Raw genomic sequence first — 12,890 nt, 5'->3', positions numbered from 1 at the left:
CCTAAGTGTATGGATAGCTTGTTGTCAGCGAGCCAGGTGCAAATATTGAGGAGTTCAGCACTGAGGATTTGTTCCACCTGTGACTTGTCCTTGCCGGATACCAGCAGGGCCGAGTCATCCGCAAACAGGAACACTTCACAGTGGCATGCTGATGGCATGTCATTTACCTATATTAGGAACAGTAAAGGTCCTAGTATACTGTCTAGGGGGACTCCACATCTTACTGAGAGGGGAGGGGACACGGTGCTGTTCACCTCTGCCACCTGATTCCTCCCCTCCAAGTAAGATTGCATCCAGCTCCATGAGGTTTCGTCGAATCCGATTGCTCGGAGCTTATCCAACAGTATAGCATGGTTAACGGTGTCAAAGGCCTTCTGAATGTCCAGCATGACCATCCCGCAGTATTTATAATGTCCAGCATGACCATGCCGCAGTATTTATAATGTCCAGCATGACCATGCCGCAGTATTTATAATGTCCAGCATGTCCAGCAGTATTTATAATGTCCAGCATGACCATGCCGCAGTATTTATAATGTCCAGCATGACCATACCGCAGTATTTATAATGTCCAGCATGTCCAGCAGTATTTATAATGTCCAGCATGACCATGCCGCAGTATTTATAATGTCCAGCATGACCATGCCGCAGTATTTATAATGTCCAGCATGACCATGCCGCAGTATTTATAATGTCCAGCATGACCGTGCCGCAGTATTTATAATGTCCAGCATGACCATGCCGCAGTATTTATAATGTCCAGCATGTCCAGCAGTATTTATAATGTCCAGCATGACCATGCCGCAGTATTTATAATGTCCAGCATGACCATGCCGCAGTATTTATAATGTCCAGCATGACCATGCCGCAGTATTTATAATGTCCAGCATGACCGTGCCGCAGTATTTATAATGTCCAGTATGACCATGCCGCAGTATTTATAATGTCCAGCATGTCCAGCAGTATTTATAATGTCCAGCATGACCATGCCGCAGTATTTATAATGTCCAGCATGACCATGCCGCAGTATTTATAATGTCCAGCATGACCATGCCGCAGTATTTATAATGTCCAGCAGTGTTTATAATGTCCAGCATGACAATGCCGCAGTATTTATAATGTCCAGCATGTCCAGCAGTATTTATAATGTCCAGCATGACCATGCCGCAGTATTTATAATGTCCAGCATGACCATGCCGCAGTATTTATAATGTCCAGCATGACCATGCCGCAGTATTTATAATGTCCAGCATGACCATGCCGCAGTATTTATAATGTCCAGCATGACCATGCCGCAGTATTTATAATGTCCAGCATGACCATGCCGCAGTATTTATAATGTCCAGCATGACCATGCCGCAGTATTTATAATGTCCAGCATGACCGTGCCGCAGTATTTATAATGTTCAGCATGACCATGCCGCAGTATTTATAATGTCCAGCATGACCATGCCGCAGTATTTATAATGTCCAGCATGACCATGCCGCAGTATTTATAATGTCCAGCATGACCATGCCGCAGTATTTATAATGTCCAGCATGACCATGCCGCAGTATTTATAATGTCCAGCATGACCGTGCCGCAGTATTTATAATGTCCAGCATGACCGTGCCGCAGTATTTATAATGTTCAGCATGACCATGCCGCAGTATTTATAATGTCCAGCATGACCATGCCGCAGTATTTATAATGTCCAGCATGACCATGTCGCAGTATTTATAATGTCCAGCATGACCATGCCGCAGTATTTATAATGTCCAGCATGACCGTGCCGCAGTATTTATAATGTTCAGCATGACCATGCCGCAGTATTTATAATGTCCAGCATGACCATGCCGCAGTATTTATAATGCAGTATTTGGTGGCGTCCACCTCATGTTTGATGTGGTCGGTCAGATAGAGAAGACATGTGTCAGTGGAGTGGTTAGTTCTGAAGCCGGATTGGAATTTGTACATTAATTTATTAGTAGCAAGGTATCTATCAACCTGTTCATAAACTATTTTCTCCTTTACTTTGGAAATGGAACTGAGAATAGAAACAGGTCGGTGGTTACCAGGTTCTAATTTGCTTCCTTTTTTATAAAGGGGGGTTACTCTTGGTAACTTGAAATCCTTGGGTACTTGGCCTTGTTTGATTGAGAGGTTTATGATATGAGTGATTATTGGGGCAATGGTGGTTTATTATATGAGTGATTATTGGGGCGATGGTGGTGGCAGAGTCCATGAGGAATCTGGAGGGGATATTGTCAAGGCCAATGGTCTTGTTTGGGTGGAGCGCGCTCAATTTATTAAGCATCTCGTTAGCTGAGACCATTTCTACTTTGAAATTGTTGTTGAGCCTATTTCAGCTGCATTCAGGTGGAAGGCGGGGTACACCCTGGACAAGTCGCCATGTCAAAACATAATTGATGGTGCGAAAGAGAAACTAACATCTGCAGTCAGTCATGATCGTGAACAAGAAATAAAGCTCCACTTTCACAATTTTGTCATTGAAACTGTTGAGGAGGTAAGAGCAACGGCAACAACATCTGCCATGTGTATTAACCAGCCAACTGCAGGAGGTCTGTGACTAGAGATACGCTCGCAATGCAGAGTCCAATCTTTTTCTGTAGGCATCAACATTAACAAAAAAAAACATTTTTTAATGCAAATGGATAGGGTATGTCCCTAAAGTGGGTCCATGACGTCACACACGCTGCATCGCATTTGTGGACATTTGAAAGATTTTGTGCAACCCGAGTCAATATTTTCTTAACCAAATTGAGAACAGGAAGTGAACAAAAGTTTTAGCAACTGTTATGTCAAAGAAAAGGGATGGGACTAAATAAGCTCTGCTTCTTCCTTTTCATTTTCGAACATGTTGAAAAGAGAAACTGGAACTATAAATGAACTCAAACTCAAATTGTTTGGCATTGGACATAAGGAAAAAAAGAGGGCAAGAATTTTGTCTCTCATTCTCGCTTGTTGGGATTTGTTTAGACGTGTGATCAAGGAGCGTGACAGGAGTGGTGGGACATTGACCTGATGTCGAAAACATCTTCTTGTCACCTGTCTGCTGCTCATTTGCCCGCTATTACTTTTGCGACCGTCTATTTTGGCGAAGAACTGTGGCGGGTCGGATGAACGTGACCCGATTGTTCAGACTTGAATTATTATTAATTTAAGATCTATTTATTTGAAAAACTTCTCAATTTCTCCACCTCCTGCAGTGTACTTACTACTACTTAGTAGAACAGTGCCCCTGTTTATTAAATACATCACTATTACTGCTGCCACTTAGCTGCGGGCTTGTCTATTGTTCTAATAATAACAAGTAATAACTAATAATAGTAAATAATAACAATAACAATATATGATAGCTCAGTTACAGCTCATGTTATTCTATTCTGTTTTATATCTCTTTTATGTTGCACCATTGCACCGAGAAAAATTGCTAGTTTGTGAACCTGTTCTCAAACAATGGCAATAAAAACTATTCTGATTCTGATTAAATGAATACTATAGTGAACACACAAATAATGAAAATCTGCACTTGCATTCCATTTTCTTGTTTCTCAGCAAAAATTCCCAGCAATAAACAACAAAAATCTGAATAAGGAGGTTGCTGTAAAGCACAGCATATTTGGAAGGGAAGACATTTTACAGAACATGATACATTCAGCGTCAACTCACCTGCTCTCCACTCAGGCTTGGTTTTGGATTTCTACAAGGCAGATGGCAGATGCACATCTTCTGGCCTAATACAAGTAAAAAAGAGCCATAGAGAAAAAGGACACGTGTTACTAGAACACCCCAAGCCTGGGTGAACATTGATTGATTGATTGATTGATACTTGTATTAGTAGATTGCACAGTACAGTACATATTCCGTACAATTGACCACTAAATGGTAACACACGAATAAGTTTTTCAACTTGTTTAAGTCGGGGTCCACGTTAATCAATTCCTGGTACAAATATATACTATCAACATAATACAGTCATCACACAAGTTAATCATCATAGTATGTACATTGAATTATTTACATTATTTACCATCCGGGGGGTGGGATGAGGAGCTTTGGTTGATATCAGAACTTCGGTCATCAACAATTGCATCAACAGAGAAATGTGGACATTGAAACAGTGTAGGTCTTATTTAGTAGGATATGTACAGCCAGCAGAGAACATAGTGAGTTCAGATAGCATAAGAACAAGTATATACATTAGAAGTACATTTGAGTTGTTTAAACAACCACTACTGTCTTTCATTTCCCACCTTCAAATTCCACATAGACCTTCCAGTGGAGGTTATGCAGGTGTCTCCGCAGCTTGTGGTTGTAACACGCTTTAAACTTCTCCTCCGGACACAGGGGACAGGACTTACGTCCTGCTGATGGGAGGGAAAAAAATATGAGCATCCTCCTTTTATGTTAGACTTAGACAAACTTTAATGATCCACGAGGGAAATTGTTCCACACAGTAGCTCAGTTACAAATGATGGAAAAGACAATACAGGTATAAAACACACTAAAAGCAATATAAAATATTACATATAAACGTAATATTTACATAATATATGTACAGTATATAATATATACTGATATATTATACAAACCCCGTTTCCATATAAGTTGGGAAATTGTGTTAGATGTAAATATAAACAGAATACAATGACTTGCAAATCCTTTTCAAGCCATATTCAGTTGAATGCACTACAAAGACAACATATTTGATGTTCCAACTCATAAACTTTATTTTTTTTTGCAAATAATAATTAACTTAGAATTTCATGGCTGCAACACGTGCCAAAGTAGTTGGGAAAGGGCATGTTCACCGCTCTGTTACATCACCTTTTCTTTTAACAACACTCAATAAACGTTTGGGAACTGAGGAAACTAATTGTTGAAGCTTTGAAAGTGGAATTCTTTCCCATTCTTGTTTTATGTAGAGCTTCAGTCCTTCAACAGTCCGGGGTCTCCACTGTCGTATTTTACGCTTCATATGGTGCCACACATTTTCCATGGCAGACAGGTCTGGACTGCAGGCGCGCCAGGAAAGTACTCGCACTCTTTTTTTACAAAGCCACACTGTTGTAACACTTGCTGAATGTGGCTCGGCATTGTCTTGCTGAAATAAGCAGGGGCGTCCATGAAAAAGACGGCGCTTAGATGGCAGCATAGGTTGTTCCAAAACCAGTTTGTACCTTTCAGCATTATTGGTGCCTTCACAGATGTGGACGCTAATACACCCCCATACCATCACAGATGCTGGCTTTTGAACTTTGCGTCGATAACAGTCTGGATGGTTCGCTTCCCCTTTGGTACGGAAGACACGATGTAAATTATTTCAAAAAACAATTTGAAATTTGGACTCCTGAGGCCACAGAACACTTTTCCACTTTGCATCAGTCTATCTTAGATGATCTCGGGCCCAGAGAAGCCGGCTGCGTTTCTGGATGTTGTTGATAAATGGCTTTCGCTTTGCATAGTAGAGCTTTAACTTGCACTTACAGATGTAGCGACCAACTGTATTTAGTGACAGTGGTTTTCTGAAGTGTTCCTGAGCCCATGTAGTGATATTCTTTAGAGATTGATGTCGGTTTTTGATACAGTGCCGTCTGAGGGATGGAAGGTCACGGTCATTCAATGTTGGTTTCCGGCCATGCCGCTTACGTGGAGTGATTTCTCCAGATTCTCTGAACCTTTTGATGATATTATGGAGCGTAGATGTTGAAATCCCTACATTTCTTGCAATGTCACTTTGAGAAAGGTTGTTCTTAAACTGTTTGACTATTTGCTCACGCAGTTGTGGACAAAGGGGTGTACCTCGCCCCATCCTTTCTTGTGAAAGACTGAGCATTTTTTGGGAAGTTGTTTTTATAGCCAATCATGGTACCCACCTGTTCCCAATTAGCCTGCACACCTGTGGGATGTTCTCAATAAGAGTTTGATGAGCATTCTTCAACTTTATCAGTATTTATTGCCACCTTTCCCAACTTCTTTATCACATGTTGCTGGCATCAAATTCTAAAGTTAATGATTATTTGCAAAAAAAAAAAAAAAAGTTTATGAGTTTGAACATCAAATATGTTGTCTTTGTAGCATATTCAACTGAATATGGCTTGAAAATGTGGCAGAGGGGTTAGTGCGTCTGCCTCACAATACAAAGTTCCTGCAGTCCTGGGTTCAAATCCAGGCTCGGGATCTTTCTGTGTGGAGTTTGCATGTTCTCCCCGTGAATGCGTGGGTTCCCTCCGGGTACTCCGGCTTCCTCCCACTTCCAAAGACATGCACCTGGGGATAGGTTGATTGGCAACACTAAATTGGCCCTAGTGTGTGAATGTGAGCGTGAATGTTGTCTGTCTATCTGTGTTGGCCCTGCGATGAGGTGGCGACTTGTCCAGGGTGTACCCTGCCTTCCGCCCGATTGTAGCTGAGATAGGCGCCAGCGCCCCCCGCGACCCCGAAAGGGAATAGGCGGTAGAAAATGGATGGATGGATGTATTCAATTTATGTTTACATCTAAGAAAATTTCCCAACTCATATGGAAACGGGGTTTGTAATTAGTTACTATGGTAATGTAATGAGTTACTATGGTCATGTAATGAGTTACTGTGGTCATGTAATGAGTTACTATGGTAATGTAAGTCACGGCAGCTGAGACGAGGCACCAAGCAGTGTGGGCGGGGAGTGTTTCCACAGAGTGTTTCCAGAGCGGCCAGCCTAAAATGTGGGTGTCAGGGACGGATGCAGAAGGGGACAGTTTTACAACAAAGTTTTAAAGCTTAGTGACATATCAAATATATCACATTGTAGGTGGGTTTTTTTTAACTCTTCGCGTTCATATTTCACTGCGTTTGTTGCATTTTGCTTGATTGTAAAATATGAGGATTGAGAGGGGGTGTGATGTTTTTATGTTGTCAATATTCAGTGTTTTATCGGTCATGGTTAATATTGTAAATCCCACATTTCCATGTACATTCAGGGTGTGTCATTCAGTAAAAAAAAAACTAAAGTTCCATTCCGTTATTTTAAGGCGGTCTGTTATAAAGTTTTAAGCATTCAATCAGACATTATTGGGAGGTTTTGTTCCTAAAGATAGACATATATGCCCCCAGACACATTTATTTCTCAAAATTTGGCGCCTGAGTCAAAATAATTGCCCAGTTCTGATCCAAGCTGTTCCACATATGAACCCCCCTACTTTTGTCTGTTTTCTGAAAGACAGCTGAGCCTCTGAGGTCATAGGGACTCTAACTATGTTTGGACCTCTCCTGTAGACACCCAGGCAGCTTTTATCATTTATTTATTCTTTCAAAATCATACAGCCCTATTGTGAATTATCATTTTATTTTAACTCACCACCATTGAGGTCCACCAGCATCTCAAGATCTTCCAGTTTGGTTTGGATGGAGATGTGTCGGTCTGTGGGCGACAAACATGTTACTGAAGCTGTGTTGATGCAAAGACACCTAAAGCTGCAAAGTTGCAATCTTTACTATCTTAGCTACAAGATGACAGCTAATAATGAGTGTTAACGTAGCCTGTGGTTACAAAAGTATAGTGTAATGAGGTACTGTATATCATTAAACTAAGCTTTGCAATGACACATAACATGTCGTGGACATGAGTTGTATTTGGTCACCAGTAGTGGTGGAGGGTTTGGTGTCGCTGTCTGCTTCATTCTCTGCTGCCTTGTTGGAAACGTCATCAGTTGAGGGCTCACCTTCGCCATCAGCTTCTTTAAACATGTGAAAGATTAAGAAAACATTCTATCATCTACAAAAATGCTAATTATTCTAAAAGTAATGATTCAGTGACAGGTAAAAAAAAAAAAAGGTAAACTGTGCCAGAAAAACACACACTTATAACAGTCTCTTTCGAAAAAGTGTTCTAAAATCCATAAACATTAAGATTAATAGGAATAGTTTAGCCTTTAAAACAGGGTTGTCATACTCATTTTAGCTCAGGGGCCACATGGAGGAAAATCTATTCCCAAGTGGGCTGGAATAATAAAATCATGGCATGATAACTTAAAAATAAACACACTTCTCGGTTGTTTTCTTTGGCCAAAAATAGAACAAGCACATTCTGAAAATGTACAAATCACAAATAATCCGCTGAAAAAAACACTTCAAGTTTGTTGAAAATTCTGAGGAAACTGGTAGAGATGTCCGATAATGGCTTTTTTGCCGATATCCGATATTCCGATATTTTCCAACTCTTAATTACCGATTCCGATATCAACCGATACTGATGCCTAAATTTGTTGTGATTCCCCGCTGGATGCATTAAACAATGTAACAAGTAACAATTATTGAAGTTTCGAAGTGCTTTTTTTTTTTAACATGCCTCAAAACAGCAGTTTGGAATTTGGGACAGAGAGCATGAGGAGGTTGAGGTGGGCGGGGGGATAGGATTTAGCGGGGGGGGTGTACTGTAGCGTCCTGGAAGAGTTAATGCTGCAAGGGGGTCTGGGTATTTGTTTTGTTGTGTTTATGTTGTGTTATGGTGCGGATGTTCTCCCGAAATGTTTAACATTCTTGTTTGGTGTAGGTTCACAGTGTGGCGCATATTTGTAACAGTGTTAAAGTTGTTTATACGGCCACCCTCAGTGTGACCTGTATGGTTGTTGACCAAGTATGCCTTGCATTCACTTGTGTGTGTGTGAAAAGCCGTAGAGATTATATGATTGGGCCGGCACTCAAAAGCAGTGCGTTTAAGGTTTATTGGCGATCTGTACTTCTCCCTACGTCCGTGTACCACTACGTACAGCAGTGTTTTGAAAAATCATTTATTTTACTTTTTGAAACAGATACCGATAAATTCCGATATTACATTTTAAAGCATTTATTGGCAGATATTATGAGACAGCTCTAGAAATTCTCAGTGTCTCTACAAAACCAGGATTAAACTTTAAGTCAAAGTCTTTCTGGGATTGAACAAAAAACACAACATGTAAACTTTCCGAGGTAGGGCTGGGCGATATGGCCTTTTTTTGATATCTCAATATTTTTAGTCCATGTCACAATATATATCTCAATATTTTGCCTTAGCCTTGAATGAACACTTGATGCATATAATCACAGCAGTATGATGATTCTATGTGTCTACATTCAAACATTCTTCTTCATACTGCATTCCTATATGCTACTTTTAAACTTTCATGCAGAGAGGGAAATCACAACTAAGTCAATTGAGCAAAAGTGTATTTATGAAACAGTTATTAAACAGTGGCACAAACATTCATGTCATTTCAAAACAAAAAGTGCAAGATTGTCAGAGACATTTTAAAACAAGCTATTAGTGCACTTTTGTGCATGATGTCACTAAGACGACATATCAAAACAACACTAAATTAATGTGCACTTTTTGTACAGAACGCCACTACAATAGTTAAAAATAAATAAAGTGCACTTTTGTGCATGATGTCACACATGATATTTCAATAACTGTCGAATAAAAATGAGCTCCATAATAGGAAATCAAATAGTGTATGTCCTTCGCTATGTGGTAGGTTCCTGTGGATGTTATCTCCTTATGTTGTTGACCTTTTTTTTTCATACGGCGCTTATCTGAAAATGGTTGCTTCGGCATTTTGTGGGTGCAGCACCGGCCGGGCATGTTGACATGCGGAGTTTCAAGCACTCCTCATTCTCTAGCGGATGACTTTTCAAATTCTGCTACATTAGCAGTGCTGCTACTTTTTGTAGAAACGCTTTTGCCGCATAAATGTTGAACATATTCCCGCTTGTAGCCAAACCATCGCCGGACGATGGGTCCCGGGCTGTTTTTCTTCGGAATTCATTCTTCCTCCATTTGTTACCAGATTCACACCTCACCTTTAATATCACAGCTAACGTTACAATGTCGTTACCTCTCTGCTCCGCGTGAGCATGTGACGTTGCACACGTGACATATGTAAGAATGTGCGCTTGGTTTACGTCTCTGTGAGAAGGAGAGACAAGAAAGAGTGAGAAGAGCTTGTAGTGTAATGCCCACAGCGTGAGAACGTATACTCCAATATCACGATATAGTCATTTTCTATATCGCACAGAGACAAACCCGCGATATATCGAGTATATCGATATATCGCCCAGCCCTACGCCGAGGTATCGAATACCTCCTTTGTCATGTCCATGTATCAATCCGGAGCTAACTCAACAAACTGTAACAAACGGAGGTAAAAGCTATTCAAAAGGGTTAAGTTTATTTTTCTCGTGTTTGACAGAGACATTTTGGGGCAAGGAGGGCGCCAAATGACGATGTGTTCGAAGCAGAAGACATAAAACGGCAGGTTTTAAGTTTCATGTGGGTGGAGGAGGAGGAGCCACAGTCCCGCTTTACTGTGTACCTCTTGCTTGGCCCCAGTATAAACTGTTTGCTTGCCTAACAGAATTGCTATTGTGACATCCAGTGGACACATTTAGAACAGCAGTTTATTTTGTAAAAAAAAAGCAGCTCACTATAATACTTGGCAAACTCATCTCGTGGGTCGGATAAAACCTGTCCGCAGGCCGTAGATTTGACACCCCTGGTTCAAAATAATACATGTTTACATTTTCAGGGCTATCAAATAATAAATTTGTTTAATCATTTTGGAATTTGGATTAATCATGTTTAATGACGAGCTTGCATAATCAAAATGATCGGAAGAAAAGACCCCAACATATGTACACAAATTAACTTTTACTGTCAGAATGTCGTCCAGGAATGTTTTTAAATTTGGTAACAGTTTTATATAAAGTTCTTTCAGGCTGTATTTTAGAGAAACATTTTCCAGCGAGCACAGTAGTCGGGTTCTCCGCACCCATTTTTGTAGACGAATGCATTGACCGTACAGCGGTAAAGCTACAAGAGCTTGTACGGTCAAAATAAGTTGCAATACTAAGCTTGAACATGATTTATGTCATCATTTTTGGTAATTAATCACATGAGTCAATTCGTATAATTTGACGGCCCAATTTTTTAATCCCTCTCGTTATAGCACAAGAAAATGTAGATATATATTATGTTTGAGCCATCATAAAAAAATTCGTACTTTTCAACATCCAATGCTTTCTCAAAAACAAAATGCTGTGAAAATATAATCATTGATGGTGAGGAAGAATTCATAGAACAATGACTGAAACTTTTGATAGTTTCCAAAATCCTAGTTAAGAGAATATTGTTAAATGTTATGTAGACTAAATGGAGATGTTCGTTTGTTTATGATACAAAACCATTAAACAAGTACACTACTTACGTCGTTTAACGTTGATCCTTAAACATATGTTGCGAGTGTAATTAGGCAGTCTTGTACAGTTCCAAAAGAAAATATTTAAGTCCAAATTATTTTAATGCATTAATTTGCTTATAAAAAGAGAAAGTTTAGTGAAGTTGTCTACATGTGCTAAGCTAAGCTAGCCTTTTGTTATTATTTGGGTCCTACGGCGGAGCTCCGCGGTGAGGCCAATGTTAAGTTAAGCGATGATAAACTTGAATTTGTGAAGCGGGGCTAAAATTACTAGTACGGAAGCATAGGCCCAGCTCATATTTGAGTACAAAAAAATAAATAAAAGGTCAAACATGTGAATTTAACTTACGTTTCTTATCGACGGCCTCCTGGTGCAGCTGAGCGGAGTCTGCTTCATTTTGCTCCGTGTCCGCCATTGTTACGTTACTAAACCAGCAGTGTGCGTACGCAATGTTCGTAATACCGCACACAACTACGTCACCGTTACGTTGCTAAACCAGCGGTGTGTACACGCAATGTTCGTAATACCGCACGCAACTACGTCATTGTTACGTTACTAAACCCGCTGTGTGCGTACGCAATGTTCGTAATACCGCATGCAACTACGTCTCCGTTTCGCAACGTTATGTTTTTTGACCCAAATTAATGTGTTAATTCCGTTTAGAGGGCCTTTTTAAAACTTTTTCCTCCAGCTTATGTTACCATTAGTAGTTTAACAGAGCATGCTTTTTTTAAAACAGTCCATATTTTTCATAATTACTTAAAAAAGAGATTGGTGTTTAAGGTTGCCACTCACCCGCGCTCCTCAACACGTACGCGCATGGAGCGCGTGCACACATGCAAACGTAATCCAAGAAAAGCAACAAACAATTTAGAGTCATGTTGTTGTTCTGATAAAATACATTATGGACATGCAATTACATTTAATAACAGCAATCTAAATTGCTATTCAACAACTAACAACACTCAAAGATCATGCGCGTGCACGTGTTACGTACGTACGTAGTTACGTCATATGTCCTGGAAGTGACGAGGAAAATGTAAACTCAAAACATCCAATATGTATCTCAAAATCTTTTAAATGTGTCCTAGGCAGATTTGTTTCCAACTTTGACGGCTGATTTTTTTTTAATTTGAAAAGTCTTGCAACACAGGTAAAATGTACTTTTACATCAAATACAATAACGAAACATTTATGCATTTAATATCAATCAATGTTTATCAATCAATCAATCAATGTTTACTTATATAGCCCTAAATCACTAGTGTCTCAAAGGGCTGCACAAACCACTACGACATCCTCGGTAGGTCCACTTAAGGGCAAGGAAAACTCACACCCAGTGGGACGTCGGTGACAATGATGACTATGAGAACCTTGGAGAGGAGGAAAGCAATGGATGTCGAGCGGGTCTAACATGATACTGTGAAAGTTCAATCCATAATGGATCCAACACAGTCGCGAGAGTCCAGTCCAAAGCGGATCCAACACAGCAGCGAGAGTCCCGTTCACAGCGAAGCCAGCAGGAAACCATCCCAAGCAGAGGCGGACCAGCAGCGCAGAGATGTCCCCAGCCGATACACAGGCAAGCAGTACATGGCCACCGGATCGGACCGGACTCCCTCCACAAAGGAGAGTTTACTTGTATAGCCCTAAATCACTAGTATGTAAAAAAAC

The 12,890-nt window shown here is 40.3% G+C and overlaps 1 protein-coding gene across 7 annotated transcripts in view; it reads right to left on the bottom strand.

The window, feature by feature from the left end:
- The window catches only part of LOC133546562 (TRMT1-like protein), a 34,987-nt gene extending 22,826 nt beyond the window's left edge, over positions 1-12,161 (bottom strand). The window contains exons 1-5 of one of the 7 annotated variants that reach the window (XM_061892330.1): positions 12,012-12,161; positions 7,625-7,720; positions 7,342-7,404; positions 4,257-4,370; positions 3,673-3,737 (exon numbers count right to left, since the gene is read on the bottom strand). In XM_061892330.1, the coding sequence (XP_061748314.1) occupies positions 3,673-3,737; positions 4,257-4,370; positions 7,342-7,404; positions 7,625-7,720; positions 12,012-12,096 (423 nt within the window). In that variant the 5' untranslated portion in view covers positions 12,097-12,161. Of the gene's footprint in view, positions 1-3,672; positions 3,738-4,256; positions 4,371-7,341; positions 7,405-7,624; positions 7,721-11,564; positions 11,758-12,011 lie in introns of those variants that run through there. The other 6 variants (XM_061892325.1, XM_061892329.1, XM_061892328.1 and 3 more) reach the window with 6 other exon arrangements.
- Between the last annotated feature and the right edge of the window lie 729 nt (positions 12,162-12,890).

Source organism: Nerophis ophidion, unplaced genomic scaffold (genome assembly GCF_033978795.1).
Source record: "Nerophis ophidion isolate RoL-2023_Sa unplaced genomic scaffold, RoL_Noph_v1.0 HiC_scaffold_32, whole genome shotgun sequence".
NCBI lineage: Eukaryota > Metazoa > Chordata > Actinopteri > Syngnathiformes > Syngnathidae > Nerophis > Nerophis ophidion.
This window is presented reverse-complemented; position numbering and strand designations above follow the sequence as displayed.